Genomic DNA, 27,716 nt, shown 5'->3' with positions numbered 1-27,716 from the left:
GAGAGGGAAGAAAATGTAAGTAGGTTGTGGTCAGAAAGAAGAAGAGGTGAGTAAGAGAGGTTAGATAGGGAACAGAGGCGGGTGAAGATGAGGTCCAGAGTGTGTACATCATTGTGCGTGTCTGTGGAGGACCATTGAGCGAGGCCGAAAGAGGAAGTGAGAGATAGAAGCTTAGAGGCAGCTGAGAGGGAAGTGTCAATGGGGATGTTGAAGTCACCCATGATGATAGTGGGGATGTCAGTGGAAGGGAAATGATAAGGACGATTCCTTATCTTAAACTAACAGGATTTAAGCAAGCAATTGTCTGGAGAGGAAGCTACAGTGTCGCCAAACTGGGACATGAGTTCTCCTATGAAGAACTGAAGATGAAATGTCGCAGCAAGGAGCGTGTAGCCCTCATTGAATGTACTTTGAGAGTACCAGTGAGGAGTCGTACAGATACACCTCAGCCAGTGACGTACCATATTTTTCGCACTATAAGACGCACCGGACCATAAGACGCACCTATAGAAAAAAAAATGTAAGCAAAAAATGTGGTCATGATGCACGGTTAAGGGAGATGGGGTCTGCTGCTGACACTGTTATAGGGGTAATGTCCCCCAATTCTGTTAATAACCCCCATCCTGGTATATATGGCCCCCTCCTTCCTGTTATACGTGGCCCTCATCCCCCTCCTGCTGTGCATGGCATCCCTCCATCCTGGTATGCATTGCACCCCAATCCCCCATCCTGCATGGAACCCCAACAATCCCCATCCTGGTATGCATGGCACCCCTCATCCCCATCCTAGTATGCATGGCACCCCTCATCCCCATCCTGAGATGCATGACACCCCTCATCCCCATCCTGGAATGCATGGCAGCCCTCATCCCCATCCTGGTATGCATGGCACCCCTCATCCTCATCCTGGTATGCATGGCACCCCTAATCCCCATCCTGGTATGCATGGCACCCCTCATCCCCATCCTGGTATGCATGGCACCCCTCATCCCCATCCTGGTATGCATGGCACCCATCATCCCCATCCTGGTATCCATGGCACCCCTCATCCCAATCCTGGTATGCATGGCACCCCTCATCCTGATATGCATGGCACTCCTCATCCCTCTTCCTAGTCTGCATGGCCCCTCTTATCCCTCATCCTGGTATGCATGGCCCCTCTAATCCCTCATCCTGATATGCATGTCTCACCTCATCCTGGTATGCATGGCACCCCAATCCCCCATCCTGGTATGCATGCCACCCCAATCCCCCATCCTGGCATGCATGCCACCCCAATCCCCATCCTGGTATGCACAGCACCTCAATCCCCATTCTGGTATGCAATGCATGGCACTCCCATTCCCATCCTTGTAGGCATGGCACCCTAATCCCCATCCTGGTATGCATGGCACCCCTCATCCTGGTATGCATGGCACCCCTCATCCTGGTATGCATGGCACCCCTCATCCTGGTATGCATGGCACCCCTCATGCTGGTAGGCATGGCACCCCTCATCCCTTTTCCTGGTATGCATGGCACCCCTCATCCTGATATGCATGGCACCCCTCATCCCTTTTCCTGGTATGCATGGCACCCCTCATCCTGATATGCATGGCACCCCTCATCCCTATTCCTGGTATGCATGGCCCGTCTCATCCCTCATCCTGGTATGCATGGCCCCTCTAATCCCTCATCCTGATATGCATGTCTCATCCTGGTATGCATGGCACCTCAATCCCCCATCCTGGTATGCATGGCACCCCAATCCCCCATCCTGGTATGCACGGCACCCCAATCCCCATCCTGGTAAGCACAGCACCCCAATCCCCATTCTGGTATGCAATGCATGGCACCCCCATCCCCATACTGGTAGGCATGGCACCCTCTATCTCCATACTGGTAGGCATGGCACCCTAATCCCCATCCTGGTATGCATGGCACTCCTCCATCCTGGTATGCATTGCACCACAATCCCCCATCCTGGTATGCATGGCACCCCAATCCATATCCCCATCCTGGTATGCATGACACCCCTCATTCCTATCCTGGTATGCATGGCTCCCCAATCCCCATCCTAGTATGCCCTCACACGAGCAAGCGAGCTGCCGGAATAGTCACTGCTCCCCACGCTGAGACTATTGACGTGACTTCACGTCAGTGACTATTCACTCTCCTTAATAGCGCTCACAGTGTAGCCGCAGCGCGGCTCCTGCAGTGGTTTGACAATCACACGTGCCTGCTATTAAAGAGCATGAATATTCTCTACTCCCCACACCCATGGGAGCGGGGAGTAGTGAATATTTATTCTCTTTAATAGCGGGCACACATGACCATCGAGCCGCAGCTGTAGCCGTGCTGCGGCAACACTGAGCGCTATTTAGGAGAATAAATATTCACTTCTCCCGACATCCATGGGCGTGGGGAGCAGCGAATATTCATTTTCTTTAGCAGTGGGCACAGTGTAGTCTGCAGTAGGTGGCTCCTGCCTCCTGTGGCCCACTACGTTGCCGCTCCCCCCACAGACCCCACCAGCCACAGTGTATGTGTGTGTGTGTAGTACAGACCAAAAGTTTGGACACACCTTCTCATTTAAAGATTTCTCTGTATTTTCATGACTATGAAAATTGTACATTCACACTGAAGGCATCAAAACTATGAACTAACACATGTGGAATTATATACTTAACAAAAAAGTGTGAAACAACTGAAAATATGTCTTATATTCTAGGTTCTTCAAAGTAGCCACCTTTTGCTTTGATGACTGCTTTGCACACTCTTGGCATTCTCTTGATGAGCTTCAAGAGGTAGTCACCGGAAATGGTTTTCACTTCACAGGTGTGCCCTGTCAGGTTTAATAAGTGGGATTTCTTGCCTTATAAATGGGCTTGGGACCATCAGTTGTGTTGTGCATACGTCAGATGGATACACAGCTGATAGTCCTACTGAATAGACTGTTAGAATTTGTATTATGGCAAGAAAAAAGCAGCTAAGTAAAGAAAAACGAGTGGCCATCACTACTTTAAGAAATGAAGGTCAGTCAGTCCGAAAAATTGGGCAAACTTTGAAAGTGTCCCCAAGTGCAGTTGCAAAAACCATCAAGCGCTACAAAGAAACAGGCTCACATGAGGACCGCCCCAGGAAAGGAAGACCAAGAGTCACCTCTGCTTCTGAGGATAAGTTTATCCGAGTCACCAGCCTCAGAAATCACAGGTTAACAGCAGCTCAGATTAGAGACCAGGTCAATGCCACACAGAGTTCTAGCAGCAGACACATCTCTACAACAACTGTTGAGAGGAGACTTTGTGCAGCAGGCCTTCGTGGTAAAATAGCTACTAGGAAACCACTGCTAAGGACAGGCAACAAGCAGAAGAGACTTGTTTGGGCTAAAGAACACAAGGAATGGACATTAGACCAGTGGAAATCTGTGCTTTGGTCTGATGAGTCCAAATTTGAGATCTTTGGTTCCAACCACCGTGTCTTTGTGCGACGCAGAAAAGGTGAACGGATGGACTCTACATGCATGGTTCCCACCGTGAGGCATGGAGGAAGAGGTGTGATGGTGTGGGGGTGCTTTGCTGGTGACACTGTTGGGGATTTATTCAAAATTTAAGGCATACTGAACCAGCATGGCTACCACAGCATCTTGCAGCGGCATGCTATTCCATCCAGTTTGCTTTTAGTTGGACCATCATTTATTTTTCAACAGGACAATGACCCCAAACACACCTCCAGGCTGTGTAAGGGCTATTTGACCAAGAATGAGAGTGATGGGGTGCTACGCCAGATGACCTGGCCTCCACAGTCACCAGACCTGAACCCAATCTAGATGGTTTGGGGTGAGCTGGACCGCAGAGTGAAGGCAAAAGGGCCAACAAGTGCTAAGCATCTCTGGGAACTCCTTCAAGATTGTTGGAAGACCATTTCCGGTGACTACCTCTTGAAGCTCATCAAGAGAATGCCAAGAGTGTGCAAAGCAGTCATCAAAGCAAAAGGTGGCTACTTTGAAGAACCTAGAATATAAGACATATTTTCAGTTGTTTCACACTTTTTTGTTAAGTATATAATTCCACATGTGTTAATTCATAGTTTTCATATATATACAGTACACACCAAAAGTTTGGACACACCTTCTCATTTAAAGATTTTTCTGTATTTTCATGACTATGAAAATTGTACATTCACACTGAAGGCATCAAAACCCAGATGGGTGGTGACCATGGCGGCCATTTTGAAGTCGGCCATTTTGGATACAACTTTATTTTTTCAATAGGAAGAGGGTCATGTGACACATCAGACTTATTCAGAATTTCATAAGAAAAAGAAAAAAGTTTATGACCACTTATAAAATGTGTTCAAATTGCTGCCCATTGTGTTGGATTGTCAATGCAACCCTATACCACTGATTGCAACTCTGCAGATGAAATGCTGGCACAGGCTTCCAGTATCCGTTGTTTCAGATGCTCTACATCTCGTATCTTCACAGCATAGACAATTGCTTTTAGATGACCCCATAGATAAAAGTCTAAGGGGGTCAGATCTGGAGACCTTGGTGGCCATTCTACTGGCCCACGACAACCAATCCACTTTCCAGGAAACTGTTCATGCAGGAATGCTCGGACCTGACACCCATAATGTGGTGGTGCACCATCTTGTTGGAAAAACTCAGGGAACGTGCCATCTTCAGTACATAAAGAGGGCAACACATCATCATGTAGCAATTTCAGATATCCAGTGGCATTGAGGTTTCCATTGATGAAGAATGGCCCCACTATCTTTGTACCCCATATACCACACCATACCATCAAGATACGAGATGTGCAGCATCTGAAACAACGGATACTGGAAGCCGGTGCTAGCATTTCTTCTGTGGTGTTGCGATCAGTGGAAGAGGGTTGCATTGACAATCCAACACAATGGGCAGCACTTTGAACACATTTTATAAGTGGTCATAAACTTGTAAAAAACTCATGAAAGAATACAGTTACATTAAAACCAAGCTCACCATTGTTTTTCTTATGAAATTCTCAATAAGTTTGATGTGTCACATGACCCTCTTACCATTAAAAAAAATAAAGTTGGATCCAAAATGGCCGACTTCAAAATGGCCACCATGGTCACTACCCATCTGGAAAAGTTTTCCCCCTCCCATATACTAATGTGCCACAAACAGGAAGTTGATATAACCAACCGTTCCCATTTAATTCAAGTGTATCCATATAAATGGTCCACCCTGTATATATTGCGTCTTATAAACGGTACTCGCAAATCAACTGGGAGCTGAGGTTACCAGTATGGTGCGGGATGTTTGGCATACTTATAATGATTTGCTGGATTGTTTTAGCTTATAACAAAAGTTAAGTACCGACACGTGTAACCGATTCTTGACTCTGCATAATACAGAAGAAGCATCCATGAAGTGTTGTGCCTGCTATCTGATGTATATTAAGTTCTTGTAAAGTTTATTTTTGGACTTTGGTCTCCCTCATTCATCTCCATACCATCTGGTCTGGGTTATGTATATATGGTTATATTTATGTTTTATATTGGGATCTGTGATTTCAGTCTACTCCACTGTGTGTAGGATGTCTATAGGTTAATAGAGTATAGTAAAGTTGTTATGGACGTGACTCAACCAATATTGTGTAGTGAGTCTGTTGTTCCTATAGTGACGGATGTTTCTTGTTGCTAAAACTGATTTTTTTTTCATGTTAAACTTTTTTTTAAACTTTTTTTAACCCCTTAAGCCCCGCGGGTGGTTTGCACGTTAATGACCGGGCCAATTTTTACAATTCTGACCACTGTCACTTTATGAGGTAATTACTCTGGAACGCTTCAATGGATCCCCCTGATTCTGAGATTGTTTTTTCGTGACATATTGTACTTCATGATTGTGGAAAAATTTCTTCGATATCACTTGCGTTTATTTGTGAAAAAAATGGAAATTTGGCAAAAATTTTGCAATTTTCAAAATTTGAATTTTTAAGCCCTGAAATCAGAGCGATATGTCACACAAAAGAGTTAATAAATAACATTTCCCACATGTCTACTTTACATCAGCACAATTTTGGAACCAAAATTTTTTTTTGTTAGGGAGCTATAAGGGTTAAAAGTTGACCAGCGATTTCTCATTTTTCCAACAAAATTTACAAAACCATTTTTTTAGGGACCACATCACATTTGAAGTCACTTTGAGAGGTCTTTATGACAGAAAATACCCAAAAGTGACACCAGTCTAAAAACTGCACCCCTCAAGGTGCTCAAAACCACATTAAAGAACTTTATTAACAGGTGCTTCACAGGAATTTTTTGAATGTGGAAGAAAAAAATGAACATTTAACTTTTTTCACAAAAATGTTACTTTAGACCCAATTTTTTTTATTTTCACAGGGGTAACAAGAAAAAATGGACCCCAAAATTTGTTGTGCAATTTCCCCTGGGCACGCAGATACCCAATATTTGGGGAAAAAACACTGTTTTGGCGCACGGCAGGGCTCGGAAGGGAAGGAGCGCCATTTGACTTTTTGATTGTAAAATTTGCTTGAATAATTAGCGGACGCCATGTTGTGTTTGGAGAGCCCCTGTGTGCCCAAACTTTGGAGCTCCCCCACAAGTGACCCCATTTTGGAAACTAGACCCCCCAAGGCACCTTTCTAGATGCATAGTGAGCACTTGGAACCCCCAGGTGCTTCACAAATTGATTCGTAAAAATGAAAAAGTGAAAAAAAAAAACACTTTTTCATTTTTACGAATCAATTTGTGAAGCACCTAGGGGTTCCAAGTGCTCACTATGCATCTAGATAGGTGCCTTGGGGAGTCTAGTTTCCAAAATGGGGTCACTTGTGGGGGAGCTCCAATGTTTGGGCACACAGGGACTCTCCAAATGCAACATGGTATCCGCTAACAAATTGAATGAAAAATCGGTTCAAATTGTTAGCGGACACCACGTTGCGTTTGGAGAGCCCCTCTGTGCCCAAACTTTGGAGCTCCCCCACAACTGACCCCATTTTGGAAACTAGACCCCCCAAGGCACCTTTCTAGATGCATAGTGAGCACCTGGAACCCCCAGGTGCTTCACAAATTGATTCGTAAAAATGAAAAAGTGAAAAAAAAAACACTTTTTCATTTTTATGAATCAATTTGTGAAGCACCTGGGGTTCCAAGTGCTCACTATCAATCTAGATAGGTGCCTTGGGGGGTCTAGTTTCCAAAATGGGGTCACTTGTGGGGGAGCTCCAATGTTTGGGCACACAGGGACTCTCCAAATGCAACATGATATCCGCTAACAAATTGTCGGCTCAAATTGTTAGCGGACACCATGTTGCGTTTGGCGAGCCCCTGTGTGCCCAAACTTTGGAGCTCCCCCACAAGTGACCCCATTTTGGAAACTAGACCCCCCAAGGCACCTATCTAGATGCATAGTGAGCACTTGGAACCCCAGGTGCTTCACAAATTGATTCATAAAAATGAAAAAGTGTTTTTTTTTTCACTTTTTCATTTTTACGAATCAATTTGTGAAGCACCTGGGGGTTCCAAGTGCTCACTATGCATCTAGATAGGTGCCTTGGGGGGTCTAGTTTCCAAAATGGGGTCACTTGTGGGGGAGCTCCAATGTTTGGGCACACAGGGGCTCTCCAAATGCAACATGGCATCCGCTAACAATTTGAGCCGATTTTCCATTCAATTTGTTAGTGGACACCATGTCGCATTTGGAGAGCCCGTGATGTGCCTAAACAGTGGAGCTCCCCCACAAGTGTCCCCATTTTGGAAACTATACCCCTCAAGGATTTTATTAAGATGTATAGTGAACATTTTGAACCCAGAGGTACGGCACAGAATTTGTTTACATTAGGTCATCATATTGAATAAGTTGTCATTATTCTTGAGCGCAAGTGCTCGCTACTTGAGTTTGCATCGGGTACTCAGGTATGCACCATGTACAGCGTGTGCTCGAGTGACATGCTCGAGTCCCTGCTCCGCATGTTTCACGGTTATTAGACACCCAAAAAAAAACATGCGGGGATCGCTCATGCATGGCAGGCAATCCCCGTAAAGTTTTTTGGCCGCGAAGCATATGGGGCAGAGACTCGAGCATGTCACTCAAATACCCACGATACTCAATGCATACCAGAGCACCCGATGCAAACTCAAGTAGCGAGCACTTGCTCTCAACACTAGTCACCATATCGTCATCTTTTTTTCTTACTTTTGAAAAAAATCCCAACCCCAGCCCTAACCCTAGCACAACCCTAGCCCTAGAACAACCCTTGCCCTAGCACAACCCTAGCCCCAGCACAACCCTAGCCCCAAACCCTGCCCTAACCCCAGCACAACCCTAGCCCCAAACCCAGCCCTAACCCTAGCCCAATCCTAACCCAAGAGTTTATTTTTGGCGCCGTTCCTTGTGCGGTATAAGTGATTAGACGACTTTATTCTTCGGGTCGGTGTGATTACAGCAATGCCAGAATCATATGGGGTTTTTATGACTGACAGCTGTCACACACTAAAAGACGCATTTTTTGTAAAATCTAGTTCTTGTATCGCTATATTTTGAGAGCTATAATTTTTCCACATTTTGGCAGACAGTCATGTGACGGCTCGTTTTTCGCGGGATGAATTGACGTTGTTATTGGTGCCATTTTCAGGCACGTGACATTTTTTGATCGCTTTCTATTCCGATTTTTGGGAGGCAGAATAAACAAAAACCAACAATTCAGGAATTGTTTTTTTTCTTTTTTTTTTATTCTGTTCCACGTGTGGTAAAATTGATGAGGTAGCTTTATTCTTCGGGTCAGTACGTTTACAGCGGTACCACATTTGTATCATTTTTCTATGTTTTGGCGCTTATACACAATAAAAGCTATTTTATAGAAAAAAATATTTTTTAGCATCGCTTTATTCTGAGAGCTATAACTTTTTTATTTTTCGGCTGATGGAGCTGTATGGCGGCTTGTTTTTTGCGGGACGAGATGACGTTTTCAGCGGTACCATTTTTATTTATATGCGTCTTTTTGATCGCGTGTTATTCCACTTTTTGTTTGGCAGTATGGTGATAACGCATTGTTTTTTGCTTCTTCTTTTTTTACCGTGTTCACTGAAGGGGTTAACTAGTGGGACAGTTTTATAGGTCAGGTTGTTCCGGACGCGACGATACCAAATATGTGTACTTTTATTGTTTTTTTTTTTTTTTATAATAATATTTATTGATGGGTACATTATATTTTTATTTTTGGTGTATTTTTTTTATTTTTTTTTTATATTTTTGCACATTTTTTTTTTTTTTTTCCACTTTCACACAGTTTATACACTTTATTACTTTGTCCCACTCTGGGACTTTCACTGTTTTTTCTCTGATCGCCTGCATGGCACAGGAATGCAGCACCATCCCTATGCCATGCAGGCTGTCAGAAGTGCACAGTGTGAAGATTGCTTGGAGATGCACTGCGCATGTCCAAGCAATCTTCCTGCTCTCTGGTGACCCGGATGTTGTCATGACGACATCGAGTCGTCATGGCAACACCCGGGAAGCCTTTGCAGACTGCGCTGGAAGCCGGAAGAGGAGGTGAGTATCGTCGATCACCTCCCCTTGCCCCCGCAATGCCGCGATCGACTTCGATCGCAGCATCGCGGGGGTTAATGTGCTGGGAGCGGTGCAGGACCGCTCCCTGCACATAGTACCGGGTGTCAGCTGTGACAATCAGCTGACACCCGGCGGCGATCGCGCCCGCACAGCCTGTGTGCGCGCCCGATCGCCATGACGTACTAATACGGGTCTGGCTCTTAAGTCCCAGGGCACAGACGCGTATTAGTACGTCAGATGTTGTTAAGGGGTTAAACAACTCTCCTTAGTGCGATCATACAACATACAAGCCTCTGATTGCTCAGATAATGCACTGTACTACTGTAGTGCTGTGTATCATCACTGACTGTCACTGTAATACTAATGGCCCCATACACATGAGATAAGTGTTAGCCGTCTGCCAAATGACCGTTCAGCCATCTCTCCCGACTCCCCCAATCACACAAATATTCCAGCTTTCCTGTGGTCTGTATGAGAGTCACCTCCAGACTCCTCTAGCGGAGGATTATCTACAGGAAGAACAAACAGATTAGCCTCTGAAATTCAGGCCCCCAAATATATTATATAGTCAACCAACTTTCATGCAGCTTTAGTCTAATGTGTATGGGCGCTTTAAAAAGTAACTTATTGAATGCCACCTCGGGCCCGGCCCTAATAGACTTTTGTACATTAAAGGCCCAGGCACCATTATTAGGCATTTATATATCGTAGTACCTAGGAGGCCCCATACTATCAAGACCTTGGGGGAGGAGGGACATTCAGCAAAACTCTACCAAACCTTCTTAGATGCCATGTTTGTTTCTGTCAGCAGCAAGTGGTTAAACTGCCAGGGTTTTTGTTGCAGCCGCACCTGTGCCATCCCTGCGGTGTACATCTATGTTCTGATGCCCAAAAGAGGTTTTTTGTTTTTCTTAAATGTTTAACGTATTAAAAATAAGAAAATTTCTTTTTTCATGTTTTTTTCTTTTTACAAGAATTGTTGGTACCAATTTTCTTTTGAAACATTTTAATATCTGCTTTATTTCTGGTGTTTTTCTTGCAATATAGGAAAGCCTAATGTCGTCCTCATCATGAAGTAGTTATTTCTCATGTCACGTGTAATGAATATCTCCTGCAGTATTACTAATGCCGATTCCAGTGTCTGTAAATGAGATGAGAATTAGCGTTATGGAAGATGAGTCTATGAGAAACGTGATCAGCTACAGACTCCGAGGAAGAAACTGCTTGTTGTCTGTGGCCTAAAATATATAGGTTTTATTACTAGATGTAAAGAAGAAAACTAAATACTGTAAAATAATAACTCTCATATGTTTCCCCTTATTATCTCCAGTAATTGTATTATTACACCGGATATTTATGATGTTACATCGGCTCATTTTCTCATTCAGGTCTCTACAATATCAGATCCTCTCAGTGAAGATCTTCTAGATAAGAGAATTTTCCTGATTTACCCATCAAGGATGAATATGGACAGAGACAAGATGGCGGAGAGGATATTACACCTCACCCTAGAGATCCTCTTCCGGCTTACTGGAGAGGTGAGAGATTCTGATGACGTCACATTACATCATTATCTATGGGAATAACAGATGGACAGAACTGGAGAGGTGAGGACTCTGGAAATGTCTGGAGTGAGATTTATTAATGTGTCTCCATAACCAGGATTACACAGTAGTGAAGACCTCTAGAGAGCGCTGTCAGGACCCTGTGTCTGAGGGATGGAGAAGACCCCTGAGCCCAATCACAGGTCCTCCACCTCACCCCCTGATACATGAGGACATCAATGACCAGAAGATCCTAGAACTCACCTACAAGATGATTGAGCTGCTGACTGGAGAGGTGACACTGCTGGGAATGCTGGGACATTATACAGTAACACTATTAAGGATTGGGGGATGACTGTATCATTGTATGTGTCAGGTTCCTATAAGGTGTCAGGATGTCGCTGTCTATTTCTCCATGGAGGAGTGGGAGTATTTAGAAGGACACAAAGATCTGTACAAGGTCGTCATGATGGAGGTTCCCCAGCCCCTCAAATCACCAGGTAATAGACAGGACTAAATACACACGGCCTATAATTATCTGTATGGGTCATTCCACATCAAGTGGACCAGTTTTAAAAATCGTCCCTACTCGACCTTCTCCGATTTTGCTGAAAATTTCTAAGGATGTACATGTATGTTTGAAAAGAGGTTCTGTAAATTTTTAGGGCCAGATCTCAAATACATTGGGCACTGTTGACCTTTCACTGGAGGTTCCACCAAGCCTGCGGCTTCAGCTAAGAGGATTTTGCAAACTTTGGCACATAGCCATTAGAGTTCTACTGTATACTGGCTATGATGCTGAAATTTGGCATACTAGCTCAACTTTTGCTGCTAAACACGATAAAATTATTACCGGCTATGACAAAACAATATTTCGGCCGCAATTTTGTGTCAAAGTAGCTTGTAAAACGCGTTGCATAAAATTTATGCCAAACTTTGCCCATATATAACTCAAGACCAAAAACCAATAGTAACTGGTGCTTTGCCCTGTACACAAAACATCTACATGACTTTGCATTGCTGCAATATCATGGTCAAACCATATGTATTTGTGGAAATATTCACACCCACATATGATGAAAAACTTAAAAAAAACGAATTTTACCTATTTTTAGGTCAAATTTCTCAAAAAGGGTACCCCTAAAATGTATTAATTCTGATATCATTAGAAAGAGCACATTTTTCTCTACAAGGATCATTGGTTTTTTTTTGGAGTCTCTCAGTTTAAGGAAAGAAAAATGCCACTGAACATGGTGTTATTTATGCGCGTAATGCATTGATTTTGTGTTTGATTTTCAGATTCTTATCACATGTTACAGAGTTGTATTGTTGCTAGCAATGTCTATTATAATCAAAAACCTATAAACCTTTTTGTTTATGAAAAGTTATTGACTATTGTTACATTTTAATGCATATATTATTTCTTTTTTAGCGATGGAGAATGAAATTGATGAAGAATCGGCCCAGTGCTCTATCGGCCTTGCGAACAATTCGAAGTGCCACCTTAAGACATTCACCCATAGCAAGGATGAGTTGAAATTGTTTACAAGCTTTGGATTGGATGAACAGAAATTGCTGGGTCGACGAGTGGGACTAAATTTTGACGAACATTCACAAATCTGTTTACACCATGAAACTTCATTCTTGACCAAATATGAGCATTTGCAAAAATCGTGTTGCAATCCTTTTGGGAAGAAAGGTCATAACACCAAAAAGAATTTGCGAGCTATCAATTTGTTAGCAGCTGACCAGTTGAACGAATTTACAAAGAATGATGTGAAGCCTGGCCAGAAGATGTGTGCATCATGTCGAAAAGAATTTGCTAACAGGAAAAAATCAGCTGATCCAGTTTCCTCTGAATCAGATCCAGATGGAATGTAATGTTCTCCTGAAAGTCTAAATTCAAGCTTAACATCCATTGGCATCTCTCCTCTGAAATATCCACGGGTAAGCCAGCGGGATTCACTTGGATATGCAAGAAGAAAGATAAGCCAGGTACAAAATGCATTTTCTAGCAAGATTGCTTCAATTGGAGGGCTTGAGCCGAAAGACATTGAGCAAACAAAAACAGCACAGTGCAAAATGTGTCTGGATTACAATCACCTTTTGGCAGATTTGAAGCAAAAGCTGCAGGTGTCCAGTCGGGCAGAAAAGGTCCAAATCTTGACATTGCACCTAAAAGTTGGTCCATTAAGGCTATATCAGACGAATTCGGTGTCTCTGAACGAATGGTCAAACAAGCTCGAAAGCTTAAATGTGAACATGGGATCTTAGCCTTACCTAGAATCAAGTGTGGCAAGAAAGTTTCTGAGGAAGTGAAGAAAAAGGTGCAGGCATTTTTTTGAGGATGATGAATTCAGTCGAATGTGCCCTGGTAAAAAAGACTATGTATCAGTGCGAATAGCAGGAGAAAAAAAGCAGATGCAAAAGCGACTATTACTGAGCAATATGAGGGAAATGTTTGTTGCCTATCGGGATCGGAATGGCCCTGAAATTGGATTTTCCAAGTTTTGTGAGCTTCGGCCAAAGTGGTGCATAACCTTTGGATCTGCTGGAACACATTCCATTTGTGTGTGTACCATTCACCAAAATGTCAAACTAATGCTTGCAGCATGCCCAATCAATGATGACTACAAAGAGCTCATATGCAAAATGGTCTGTGGAATTGAATCCAAGGACTGTATGCTTGGCCGTTGTGATAAATGCTGTATGCTAGTCAATGTGTTTGTCAACAGTGACCCTGAAGATATTATTGAGTTCAAACAATGGATTCACACTGATCAAGACACGCTTGATACCAAACAACTGACTATAGAAGATTTCATTGAAGAATTGGTTTTGAAAATTTTTAAACTTTGTAGCCATCACTACATCGCCAAGCATCAAAGTAGCTATTTAAAATCGTTGAAGGAAAATCTGAGAGCTGGAGAGCTTGTGATCCTTATGGACTTTGCTGAAAATTACTCATTTATTGTTCAAGTTGCCATTCAAGGTTTCCACTGGGAAAATAGTCAATCTACAGTACACCCATTTGTAATTTACTTCAAGGAGTTAAATGGTGAAGCTGCGCAGAACATCAGCTTGTGCGTAATCAGTGATTGCTCACGACATGACACAGTTGCAGTCCACACTTTCTTAACAGTAATTGTGGAGTATCTCAAGACTCTCATCTATGGGATTCGTCATATCCACTACTTCAGCAATGGATCTGCAGCCCAGTACAAAAATTTCCAAAATTTTCTCAACTTGTGCCACCACAATGCTGATTTCAAGACAGCATTATTACAATTCTTAATAGGATTATAATACCAATTCTTAGGGAATTGGTTGTGGTATAACCACCATGGACCAACGCAAGGGTTTGAATAGTGCAGTTACCATTCATTGCTTATTAATAAATAACACCATGTTCAGTGGCATTTTTCTTTTCTTAAACTGAGAGACTCCAAAAAAAAAACAATGATCCTTGTAGAGAAAAATGTGCTCTTTCTAATGATATCAGAATTAATACATTTTAGGGGTACCCTTTTTGAGAAATTTGACCTAAAAATAGGTAAAAATTTTTTTTTTTTTAAAGTTTTTCATCATATGTGGGTGTGAATATTTCCACAAATACATATGATTTGACCGTGATATTGCAGCAATGCAAAGTCATGTAGATGTTTTGTGTACAGGGCAAAGCACCAATTACTATTGGTTTATGGTCTTGAGTTATATATGGGCAAAGTTTGGCATAAATTTTATGCAACGCGTTTTACAAGCTACTTTGACACAAAACTGCGGCCGAAATATTGTTTTATCATAGCCGGTAATAATTTTATCGTGTTTAGCAGCAAAAGTTGAGCTAGTATGGCAAATTTCAGCATCATAGCCAGTATAGAACTCTAATGGCTATGTGCCAAAGTTTGCAAAATCCACTTAGCTGAAGCCGCAGGCTTGGTGGAACCTCCAGTGAAAGGTCAACAGTGCCCAATGTATTTGAGAGCTGGCCCTAAAAATGTACAGAACCTCTTTTCAAACATACATGTACACCCTTATAAATTTTCAGCAAAATCGGAGAAGGTCGAGTGGGGACCACTGGTCCACTTGACATGGAATGACTCGTATGTAAAGAATGAATTCAGTCTCTGTATGTGTTTCCTCCAGATGAATCCAGTAAGAGGACAACACCAGAGAGATGTCCCCGTCCTCATCTTCCACAGGACTGTAAACAAGAAGATCCCAATGTTCCTCAGGATCATCAGGTAGATGGAGAGTAGGTGTCATGAGATCTCCCCTATGATGTGTAGACGGCTGTGAAGGTCTTGTGCTCAGTCTTGTTTTATCCACCAGTATTATATGTTTTATACTTGTGTAATGAGAATGGTGGAGATGGCAGAATTAGAGCTGATCATAGATGGGACTTCTCCACCTGTCTGTGACTTTTACAATATTTGTTTCAGCGTGAAGATCTGACCCATATTAATACTACAGAGACATATGTGAGGGGTGATGAGCGGTGTAAAGAAGAGATTCCTACATATGACTACCCAGGTGAGTAGTAACCACTAAATGCAGAGAAGTCACAGATTCTTCTCAGTCACCGGCTGTGGCTGCTTTATCAGTTCGGTAGTCCGGCTGTATCACAATCGTGTGATCACCATTTTGCCGCTGGAGCATAACATTCGCCTCCATCTGAAAATGTTCAAATGACTTTGTGAATTATGAAAGCCCTGTTCTGTAGAACTTACAACCTGAAGGATCCACCTACCCCGTGGGATTAGGAGACGCTGACCGTTACCTGCCCAGATCTGTAAACTATAAAGCCAAATGACAGCGCACGTAGAATGTGCTGACAAGTGAGAAAATCACTTGAAGTAAAATATTATGATGGGCCTGTAAGAGAAAGCGGAGGGTAATGATGCAATCACAACAGAGTTTCCTTTTATCTAAACTTTAAAATTTATTTTAAATCTAACTTCAAACAGGATTGTGATAAACTATACAGAAAACATTATATCTGTGCCATGATATATCTCTAAGCTGTGCGTGGCTGATGGCTGTAATATACATTTACTCACGCCTGCAGGAGATGTGTTGGCTCCAGCCCTGGTTTCATGGATTCACTCAACGTCATAAATTCCATTATGTTTTCGATCCTAATTCAGATTACTGCACAGTCTCTCCTGAAATGGGGGCGCTAATACTTTCTCTAAACTCCAGTTTAGTGTTGGAGGTCTCCCTTCAAACATACTTTGTTGTTAGGGATCTAACATAGAATACATTTTTTTTTTTACAGGTTGTGGTGGGATCGGCCGGCCTCACTTATGTGAGACTCTAATACCCTGGTAGTCTTTGAAAAAAGTTCTCCATTGCTTTTTCAAAATGTCCGAGATCTAAATTTAAGACACCTCAGCTCTGCACTATTATAAAAAGTTCTCTTTGAATGTCTATTTTTTCTTCTTGAAACTCATCTGATAGAAAATATTGTCCCTTACGATAGTTTAGATTGCCAAGAGCCCCCGAGCCCCATACTCTAATTACCCCAGAGAGGTTTCACCATTAGTTACTCATTTATTACTGATGAAGACTGTTGAGATTGATCATTTCAATAGATGTGTTATTGTCTATACTCACAGTTTTTGACTACAGTAGTTGGTGCCCAAAATATTCTGATTTAACCCCTTCCTGCAGCCAGTTTTGTGTTGTTAATCAGGTCCCATTTTTCTAATCTAACTTGTCACTTTATGTGGTGATAACTTTGAGATTCTTCACAAATGATAATAGGAAACAAATGGACCTTACAAATTATTTTCCAGCTTCTCTTGAATCTGACAATCCCCTATATACAGCTGTACACTTCTGTCTGGGCACATGGCTGGTTAAGAAGGGAAGGAGCGCCATTTAGCTATTTGAATGCAGATCTTGCTGGAATAGTTTGCAGACACAATGTATTGGGGGCACTGTTCATGGTCACCTGGCATCTAAAAAGATGGCTACCACGAACAGGCTTGGCGCTATCTACTCCATTTTCTAGATACCAGGGATTGTCTTGCTCATCACCATTTAACCCCTCTACATGGATCTGGACTTACACAGAGACCCCTAAGCTTGGGCCACAGTGTTACCTGCTGTTCTGTGGTGTGAGATGGGAAGAAGAATAGTCAGGTAGCCGGGTCAGAACATGGAGGTCAGAGAAAATACAAAATCAGAAGACACAAGAGTAATCAATAAGCAGGCTGGGGTCACAACAGGAAACAAATACACAAGCTGGGAGCTGAGGACAGAGGACTGACCCAGAGGAGAACAAGGCTGTATCTGGCCGCTTCCAGCAATATGCTTCCAGCTTTAGTAGGGTGCAGTGCTTTCCAATTGGCTGAAGTAGATTACTTCAGCTGGACCGCTCACACACCCATATTGCCAGACAGGATGATTCCAGGGGAGGAGTCCTGAGGAGATAATTTGCATATTCCCACTGCATTTTGGGGTAAGTGAAGAGTCTCCGCGAGCTCAAAGAACACTGGATTTTGGCTGTTGGAGCTGAAAAGAGGACATCGGTAAACCAGGGGAGGAGTCCTGAGGAGATAATTTGCATATTCCCACTGCATTTTGGGGTAAGTGAAGAGTCTCCGTGAGCTCAAAGAACACTGGATTTTGGCTGTTGGAGCTGAAAAGAGGACATTGGTAAACCGCGCGCCGGCAGGCATTTTGAGGCCTTTTTTTTTAAGCTTTTTTCACTGTTTTCAGAACATTAACAGTAAGAACATGGAAGAGTCCAGGAGCCATTTGGTGAGCTGCATATCCTGCTACATGTTCACAGACTTGCCAGTGGAAAAGCCAAACTTCACATGCCAGAAATGCAGCTTGTGTCCCTGTTGGAGGAAAAGTTGCGAAATCTAGAAGAGAGGTTAACTACCTTGAAAATCATTAAGGAAGGTGAAGAGTTCTTAGACAGAGCAGAATTATCTCTTCATGATTCAGAAATAGAAGAAATTCGAACTGCACCTGACGAAACAGAGGAATGGAAGCATGTGACCCACAGAAGCAGGAGGATCGAGAGGCAGTCAACACCCATACTGCTCAGGAACCAGTACCAGGCTCTCACGCAGGAGAACCATGAACAAATACAGCAAAATAAGACTTTGCCAGCAATGAATAACCTTGTAAGCCCTCAGAATCCTCCTGGATGGAGAAAGAAAAATGTTGTGAAGAAAAAACGGAGAGTGGTGGTCATGGGGGATTCCCTGTTAAGAGGAACAGAGGCCGCTATCTGCAGACCAGACATAGCCTCAAGAGAAATGTGCTGTCTTCCAGGAGCAAAAATTACAGATGTGTCTGACAGGATATCAAGACTCTTCAGACCTACAGATCACTACCCATTCCTGCTAATACATGTGGGGACAAATGACACCGCAAGAAAGGACCTGGAAACCATCTGCAGTGACTTTGAAGACTTAGGCAAGAAAGTGAAAGAATTGGGAGCGCAGGTGGTCTTCTCATCCATCCTCCCAGTGGATGGCCATGGAACAATGAAGTGGAATAAGATTCTACAGGTGAACAACTGGCTATGTTGATGGTGCCGTCAACAAGGATTTGGATTTCTGGATCATGGAATGAATTACCTATACGATGGACTACTTGCTAGAGATGGGGTGCACCTTACGAAGACTGGAAAACATGTATTTGGAAGTCGCCTTGCTACACTCATCAGGAGAGCTTTAAACTAGAACAATGTGGGAAGGGAAGCAAAAGGCCAGAAAAAGCCATACAGCTGACAAATACTATTGAGATCTCTGCTACTGGAAGTGGAAAGGAAGAACAAAGACAAAACAATTTAAATAATAAAAATATGGGAGGAAGAGAAACCAATCACAAACTAAAATGTTTTTATACAAATGCACAAAGCATGGGCAACAAACAAGGAGAATTGGAACTACTAATGCAGGAAAAGAAATATGATGTCATTGGAATCACTGAAACTTGGTGGGACGATACACATGATTGGAATAAAAGGCTAAAAGGATACAACTTATTTGCAAGAAACAGACTTGATAAACGAGGAGGAGGTGTCGCATTGTATGTTAGAAAAGCGTATATCTGCACAGAGATTGAAGCTTCAGAGACTGGGAGTTCTGTGGAAACTGTTTGGGTAAGAATACAAGGAGAGAACAACGGAAAGGACACCATTGTAGGCATTTACTACAGGCCACCTGCGCAAGCTGAAGATAAGGATGAACTCTTTATGTATCAAATGACCAAGTTCTCCAAAAAATATGACGTAGTGGTCATGGGAGATTTCAACTATCCAGACATTTGTTGGGAATCTCTCTCAAGTAAAACTAACAGGTCAAGCAAATTCTTATACTCTCTTGCTGACAACTTTATCTTCCAAAAGGTAGGGGAGAAAACAAGGGGATCTGCTACTTTGGATCTAATCCTTATAAACAGGGAGGAAATGGTTGAGGAGGTAAAGGTGGCTGGGACCCTAGGAGGCAGCGATCATGCTATTATAGAATTTTGGATAACTAGAGGAGGAAGACATGTGAAGACTCTAACTTCAAGGTTAGATTTTAGAAAGGCAGATTTTAAGAGACTCAGAAAGAGAATAGGAGGGATCCAATGGCTGGATGTCCTTAAGGACAAAAATGTCCAGGAAGGATGGGAAATTTTTAAAAATGAGATTCTCAAGACACAATCGTTAACAATCCCGAAAAGTAGGAAGAATGGGAAGCATTTAAGGAAACCAGGATGGATGAACACAGAACTTAAACAAATGCTAAAAAGAAAGAAAGAAATGTTTATTAAATGGAAAGAGGGAGGCATATCTAAAGAAGATTATAATGCAGTCTGCAGATCCTGCAGGGACGTATCAGGTTAGCTAAAGCTGACAATGAATTAAGGCTGGCAAGAGATGTCAAAAGCAATAAAAAAGGATTTTGGGGGTATGTCAAAAGTAAAAGAAAAGTCAAAGATGCTATAGGATTTTTACAGGATGAAAATGGAGAAATGGTAAGAGAGGATGTTGAGAAGGCCGAACTTTTTAATTCCTATTTTGCATCTGTTTTCTCTCAGAAAGAAAATGTAACATCAACTGATCTTCACTGTCCTTTTAAAGGAATAGAGGAATCCAAGTTATCTGTAAACAGAAAGATTGTGAGGGAATATTTAGCTAACATAAATGAGTTCAAGTCTCCAGGTCCAGATGAATTACACCCCAGAGTACTGAAGGAGATCGTAGAAGAAATTTTAGAACCACTCTCCATAATCTTTGAAAATTCTTGGAGAACAGGAGAAGTCCCAGAAGACTGGAGAAGAGCAAATGTTGTTCCTATCTTCAAAAAGGGGAAGGAGGTGGACCCAGGGAACTATAGGCCGGTGAGTCTGACTTCTATACCAGGAAAGATCTTTGAACAAATTATTAAACAACATGTATGTAAGTACCTGGATAAGAATGAAGTGATTAACCAGCGTCAGCATGGGTTTGTAACTAACAAGTCATGTCAGACTAATTTAATTTCCTTCTATGACAGAATCACTGACTGGGTGGATCATGGAAATGCTGTAGATATAGTATATCTTGACTTCAGCAAAGCATTTGACAAAGTATCTCACGCCATCCTTATTGAAAAAATGACCAAGTATGCAGTGGACCAGGCAACTGTTAGGTGGATTCATAACTGGCTTAGTGATCGGACTCAAAGGGTGGTTGTAAATGGCTTCACATCCAGCTGGATGAATGTCTCAAGTGGGGTACCACAGGGCTCCGTCCTGGGACCTGTATTGTTCAACATCTTTATCAATGATTTAGATGAAGGAATTGAGGGTAAACTGATTAAATTTGCTGATGACACAAAGCTAGGAGGGATAGCTAATACTAGAGAAGAGAGAGAGAGGATTCAAAAAGACCTAAATAAACTGGAGCAGTGGGCAGCAACCAACAGAATGGTTTTTAACAGGGAAAAATGCAAAGTACTACATCTGGGCAATAAAAATGAAAAAAGCATATACAGAATGGGAGGAATAGAGCTAAGCAACAGTACATGTGAAAAAGACTTAGGTATACTAATAGATCATAGACTGAACATGAGTCAACAGTGTGATGCAGCAGCAAAAAAGGCAAATACAATTCTGGGATGTATTAACAGAAGCATACAGTCTAGATCACGTGAAGTCATTATCGGTCTTTACTCCTCTTTGGTCAGACCTCATCTGGAATACTGTGTACAGTTTTGGGCACCACATTTTAAAAAAGACATAGACAAACTGGAGCAAGTTCAGAGAAGAGCGACCAGAATGGTGACTGGTCTGCAAACCATGTCCTATGAGGAACGGTTGCAGGATTTGGGAATGTTTAGCTTGCAAAAAAGAAGACTGAGAGGAGACTTAATAGCTGTATACAAATATGTCAAGGGCTGTCACATTGTAGAAGGATCATCTTTATTCTCATTTGCACAAGGAAAGACTAGAAGCAATGGGATGAAACTAAATGGGAGGAGACTCAGATTAGATATTAGAAAAAACTTTTTGACAGTTAGGGTGATTAATGAGTGGAACAGGCTGCCACGAGAGGTGGTGAGTTCCCCTTCAATGGACGTCTTCAAACAGAGGCTGGACAGACATCTGTCTGAGATGATGTAGTGAATCCTGCTTTGAGCAGGGGGTTGGACCAGATGACCCAGGAGGTCCCTTCCAACTCTACCATTCTATGATTCTATGATTCAACAGGTCACAGGCACCCGAATCCTAATGGCTGGACAGAGCCTGCGCCGCCCAGAGCTTCTGGTTCTGACGTCTCCTTCATCACCAGCGCCTCCTGCAGGATGAATAAGGCGGCTCATGGTGACAGAAGCAGACGTCACAGGAGCAGATACCAGAGGAGATGGGACCCACCATTTGCAGAAGCCCTAATATGACAAAATGTCAGAAAACAAAAGCAGTAGAAATCCCCATAAAGTGACTTCATTTTGGAAATTATAACTCTCAGTGAATTAATCTATAGGAGTTTCGATTATTTTGTCTTCACACGCACTTTCTGAAAATTAGCACGCAGTGGATGTTGGAGAGAAAAAATTGCACATTGGCCATTTTTTACCAAACACATAGTGCCCAGATTGTGCTCCAGGAGACACACACCGTAAATTAAGTGGCTTCTTCTCACTATAGTAATGACGAATACATGGATGCTAAATGTTGTTTGGGCACACTGCAAGGCTCAGAAGCGAGGGTGGATTTGACTTCGGGAGAGCGGATTTTGCTGGATTGGTTTATGGAAGCCATGTTGATTCTAAAGAGCCTTTGAGCCACTAATAATGTGGAAACCTCTGTTTGACCTGAGTGGGGACTTGTTTTTTGTGAGATGAGTAGAAGTTTTTATTGGTATCATTTTTCCCTACATAACATTTTTTGATGGCTTCTTGTTCCATATTTTGGAGGCAGAATGAACAAACAGTTGGACACCACGCTCTACTGGTTCATCCTATGAGGTTTTCTATTAGACTGTGAACTGTCATTCTGTCAATAACTTGCCATTTCTACAGACATTTTAAGTACAATTAACACAAGAATCCCATAGACAAATAAATAAAGATTGCATACCACTTCTAAATCAATCTAACAAACACATCTCTGGGCTACATGCTAGTGCAGGAAAATGAAGAGATATATGCTCAAGTTTAAATATTCCTCTATTTTTTAGATTTGTGTCTAATAAAATTGATATTTAAACGTGAGCATATATCTCTTCATTTCCCTGGATTAGCATGTAGCCCAGGGATGTGTTTGTTTAGACATTTTAAGTAGAAATGTTAAAAAATATAAATTTCAAGGATATTTTATTCAAAATTAATAATTGTTTTTTTTCTTGGCAGATGACTGTATCAGGAGATCAGAGGGACAGAAGATTTTTAAATTGGATGATCTTGAGATCCCACAGGATACAATTGAAGTGAATATCATTACTTCTTCTATGAAACAGGTCCTATCTTCTGATTCATTACCGACTACTAAGGAAAATCAAAATAAAATAAGCATTACAAAACAAACTTCTCCTAAAGGAAAGAAATCATTTTCACATTCAGAAAATGGAAACAGTTTTACCCTCAAAAAGCATATTCTTAAACATCAAAACATACACACAATGGATAATAGATTTTTTTATTCCAAACGTGGAAAATGTTTTAACCAGAAATCAGTTTTTGTTAATCACCAGAGAACGCACACAGGGGAGAAGCCTTTTTCATGTTCAGAATGTGGGAAATGTTGTAACATTAAATCAGATCTTGTTCGTCACCAGAGAACCCACACAGGGGAGAAGCCTTTTTCATGTTCAGAATGTGGGAAATGTTTTAAACTTAAATCAGGTCTTGTTAGTCACCAGAGAACCCACACAGGGGAGAAGCCTTTTTCTTGTTCAGAATGTGGGAAATGTTTTAACCAAAAATCAGTTTTGATTAAGCATCAGAGAACTCACACAGGGGAGAAGCCTTTTTCCTGTTCAGAATGTGGGAAATGTTTTACCCAGAAATCAAATCTTGTTAATCACCAAAGAACTCACACAGGGGAGAAGCCTTTTTCATGTTTAGAATGTGGGAAATGTTTTAACCATAAATCACATCTTAATAAGCACCAGAGAACCCACACAGGGGAGAAGCCTTTTTCATGTTCAGAATGTGGGAAATGTTTTAACCATAAATCACATCTTAATAAGCACCAGAGAACCCACACAGGGGAGAAGCCATTTTCATGTTCAGAATGTGGGAAATGTTTTAACCATAAATCAGCTTTGGTTAATCACCAGAGAATCCACACAGGGGAGAAGCCTTTTTCATGTTCAGAATGTGGGAAATGTTTTAACCATAAATCACATCTTAATAGACACCAGAGAACTCACACAGGGGAGAAGCCATTTTCATGTTCAGAATGTGGGAAATGTTTTAACCATAAATCAGCTTTGGTTAATCACCAGAGAATCCACACAGGGGAGAAGCCTTTTTCATGTTCAGAATGTGGGAAATGTTTTAACCATAAATCAGCTTTGGTTAATCACCAGAGAACCCACACAGGGGAGAAGCCTTTTTTCTAATCTTTTTTTTTTTTTCAATCCAATAAATTTTTATTGAGATTTTTTTCATTAGGTTTTTTTTTTTTTTTTTTTTTTTACAAAACAAGAAACCAGTACATACAATAAAAAAATAACATACCATAGGGATGACATACATGCATCTCTCCTATATATCCTTTCAGCTTCCCCATTACCATCTGATAACTTGCAGTTACTATATCTTACAATTAACATTCCACATTCTTGAAATCTTATATAACCATAATATTGTAATAAACATTATAATCCTATACACATATAGGTGTGCTATATTACCCATACCACATGTTAAGGAATTCCAATACACATTACAATGAAACATTAGACCTCGCCAATACTGCCCTTCTCCCATAAGTCATTGTCTCTCCAACAATAACCCCCTTGATGGCATTCCAGGTGTATCCAACCATAAGCCCCATGTTTTCTTAAATGTATTCATTGAGTTTCGTTTTTTATATACCCCTTTTTTCTAATCTGATAATATTATTTATCCTATTTTTGCATTCACTAATTTCTGGAGGTGAGGGGTTAATCCATTTGGATGCAATATGTTTCCTAGCTTGAAATAAAATATGTGAAATCCCTATTGAAATTGGGTTAAATTCCATATCATCCTCTAATATACCTGATAGGCATTTTGTGGGGTCTGGTTGAATATCTATTTTATATACCCTCTTTATAATAGACAGAACTCCTTTCCAGTATTTACCTAACTCCCGGCATTCCCATAGCGGATGTAATAGGCCCGCAGCATCCATGTTACATCCTGGACATTCAGCCGCAGTCCGGTATCCTATGTTACATAGGAATCTAGGTGTCTTATATTTCCTGTGTATTAATATGATCTGGGAGAATCTCTGAGCCTCATGTAAAGATAATTGGGGTACCAGTTCTAATACCGCTCTCCATTGATCCTCAGAAATTGGACCTATATCTCCATCCATTTTTGTCTAGCTGGAGAAGGAAATATTTTTAAATAATTATCAAGAAGGACTCAGTAAATATCAGAAATACGACCCTTAGGATTTCCCTTCTCTAATACCAACTTAACAAAAGTATTATTTTCTACCCAAAAGGGCGTCCATCTTGATTGTGCATTAAATGAATGCCGAAACTGTAGATATTTATAGAATTGTTTATTTGTCAACCCAAATCCCCCCTTTAATTGATCAAAGCACTTAAGTATCCCTTCAGACAATATGTTTTATATCGTATATATTCCTTTATCCACCCAACTCCGGAATCCCTCTAATTTATAGATCTCTGCATATTTATTATTAAACCATATAAGTGTATATTCATTGCAGTCTCCTGTTTCCATTATATCTTTACCCCTATCCCAGACCTTGTAGAGTAGAGCAAGTGTAGGGTACAGTGATTTCTTGTGTGTGAGGTCATTCAGTTCCACTATATGAATAGGAATATTCCACGGTGTCCTGAGGTAATTAACCCCTTAATACTATTTGGGTTTGCAGCGCTTTGCCATCCACCCAAATGTTCCAATTGCACTGCAATATAATATATTAGTGCATTAGGAATCGCCAATCCACCAGATTCCTTGTCACTTTGTAGATATTCACATTTTATCCTAGACGATTTCTTTTTCCATATAAGAGAACGAAACTTGCTATGAATTTTCTGAAAATGGGAATTATGGATCCAAATAGGGGCATTATGCAGAATGTATAAGAGTTGGGGCATCAATATCATTATTGATAAGTTCCCTCTTCCTACAGCTGATAATGGTAATCTCCACTACGCATTGATTTTCTCTTTAACCCCTTAATGACCTTGGGATTTTCTGTTTTTGCATTTTTGTTTTTTGCCCACCTTGTTCCCAGAGCCATAACTTTTTTATGTTTCGGGCAATATGGCCATGTGAGGGCTTTTTTTGGGGGGACAAGTTGTACTTTTGAATAACACCATTGGTTTTACCATATCGTGTACTGGTAAACGGGAAAAAAAATTCCAAGTGTCGTGAAATTGCAAAAAAAGTGCAATTCCACAGTTGTTTTTATTTTTGTTTGTTTTTTTTACCACGTTCGCTGAATGCTAAAACTGAGCTGCCATTATTATTCTCATTACGAGTTTGTAGACACCAAACATGTATAGGTTCTTTTTTATTTAAGTGGTGAAAAAAATCCAAAGTTTGCTAAAAATAAATAAATAAATAATAATTAAAAAAAGGCGCTATTTTCCGAGACCCTTAGCGTCTCCATTTTTTGGGATATGAGGCCGGGTAAGGGCTGATTTTTTGCACACTGAGCTGATGTTTTTATTGATACTATTTTGGGGTAGATCCGATGTTTTGATCGTCCGTTAATTGCATTTTATTGCAATGTTGCGGCAACAAAAAAAACTTAATTCTGGCGTTTAGAATTTTTTTCTCGTTACGCCGTTTACCGATTGGATTAATTCTTTTTTTATATTGATAGATCAGGCGATTCTGAACGTGGCGATACCAAATATGTGTATGTGGGTTTTTTTTTATTTTATTTTGAATGGGGCGAAAGGGGGGTGATTTAAACTTTTATATATTTTTTTATTTTTTTTAATATTTTTAAAAACATTTTTTTACACTTTTTGCTTACTTCAATAGTCTCCATGGGAGACTAGAAGCAGCACATGCCTCTTGAGAAAGCAGTCGCGAAACGCGCGTCGAGGCCTGTTCTGACGGGAGCAACCAGCCCTCCTCTGTCCCCCTTACAAGCACCATTCTGTACCTTCTTGGGTGAGTCATTTTGGTCATGTTGGTGATATATTATATGATGAATTCAAAGATACATTTCTTACCTAATTGACCTGACCCCCATTTTACTGTTTAGTACTTTCAATGTTTGCTTGTACCACCTTTCCCGCCTTCTCCTTTTTCCCATCTCCTTCCTTTTACCTACTCTCTATCTAAATTTTTCTGGATGGTATCTCTAGGTGAAGTGTCATACCTCAGTCACTGACCTGAGCCCATCCTGTGATGTTAGCGTATCTTCATGGTTCCCCCTAGGACTCCATTCCTTAGGGGACCCATGCCTATTTATAGTTATTTACTTTTGTGCCTATATTTTTTCATCTCAATCTGTGATGTACTGTTTAGGTACCTAGTCCTTTACTTTTCCATGGGTCTAAGGATATGGTGGGATTTATGATCCGCAAGTCTACACATTGTCTTTATATTTTTGATACTGTTTAAAATAATTTTTAATAATAAAGCTTATTTATGCTCATTTGCCCTCTTCGTTTTTTCATAGATTTTTTGAGTAGGCGCTGTTTTGTGGTTATGGGGTGTGAGTGGTATCCCCTCCACACCACCTATCCGTTGTTTTCAAAATGCTGGCCAAAGTGTTTTCTAGAAGCAGCACTTGCCTGATCGGCTCTGCTGCATACTGAGGACGAGCAGATCCCCTGTATGCAGCAGAAATGCTCTCTTGCTATGAGCACCGACCACTGGGCGGCGCTCATAGCAATCTAGAAATGACAACCACAGGGGTCTCCTGAAGACCCCGGGTTTTCATGCCAACCCATCGGTGACCCGCAATCA

The 27,716-nt window shown here is 41.4% G+C and overlaps 2 protein-coding genes across 2 annotated transcripts in view; one reads left to right on the top strand and one right to left on the bottom strand.

Moving 5' to 3' along the window:
- Window positions 1–27,716, bottom strand: part of LOC141182781 (gastrula zinc finger protein XlCGF66.1-like) — a 177,550-nt gene that overhangs the window by 99,429 nt on the left and 50,405 nt on the right. The gene's annotated exons all lie outside the window — the stretch shown is intronic.
- Window positions 252–24,593, top strand: LOC141182890 (uncharacterized). Its single transcript, XM_073661007.1, has 7 exons — window positions 252–422; window positions 10,948–11,097; window positions 11,222–11,398; window positions 11,480–11,603; window positions 15,250–15,347; window positions 15,546–15,636; window positions 22,950–24,593. The coding sequence occupies exons 1-7, from the start codon at window positions 252–254 to the stop codon at window positions 24,161–24,163; spliced, it is 2,025 nt and encodes a 674-aa protein (XP_073517108.1). The 3' UTR covers window positions 24,164–24,593.

Source organism: Phyllobates terribilis, unplaced genomic scaffold (assembly GCF_046119375.1).
Source record: "Phyllobates terribilis strain yellow unplaced genomic scaffold, ASM4611937v1 Scaffold_36__1_contigs__length_13169755, whole genome shotgun sequence".
Taxonomy (NCBI): domain Eukaryota; kingdom Metazoa; phylum Chordata; class Amphibia; order Anura; family Dendrobatidae; genus Phyllobates; species Phyllobates terribilis.
The sequence above is the reverse complement of the archived record's forward strand: the minus strand, read 5'-3'. Positions and strand labels throughout refer to the sequence as shown.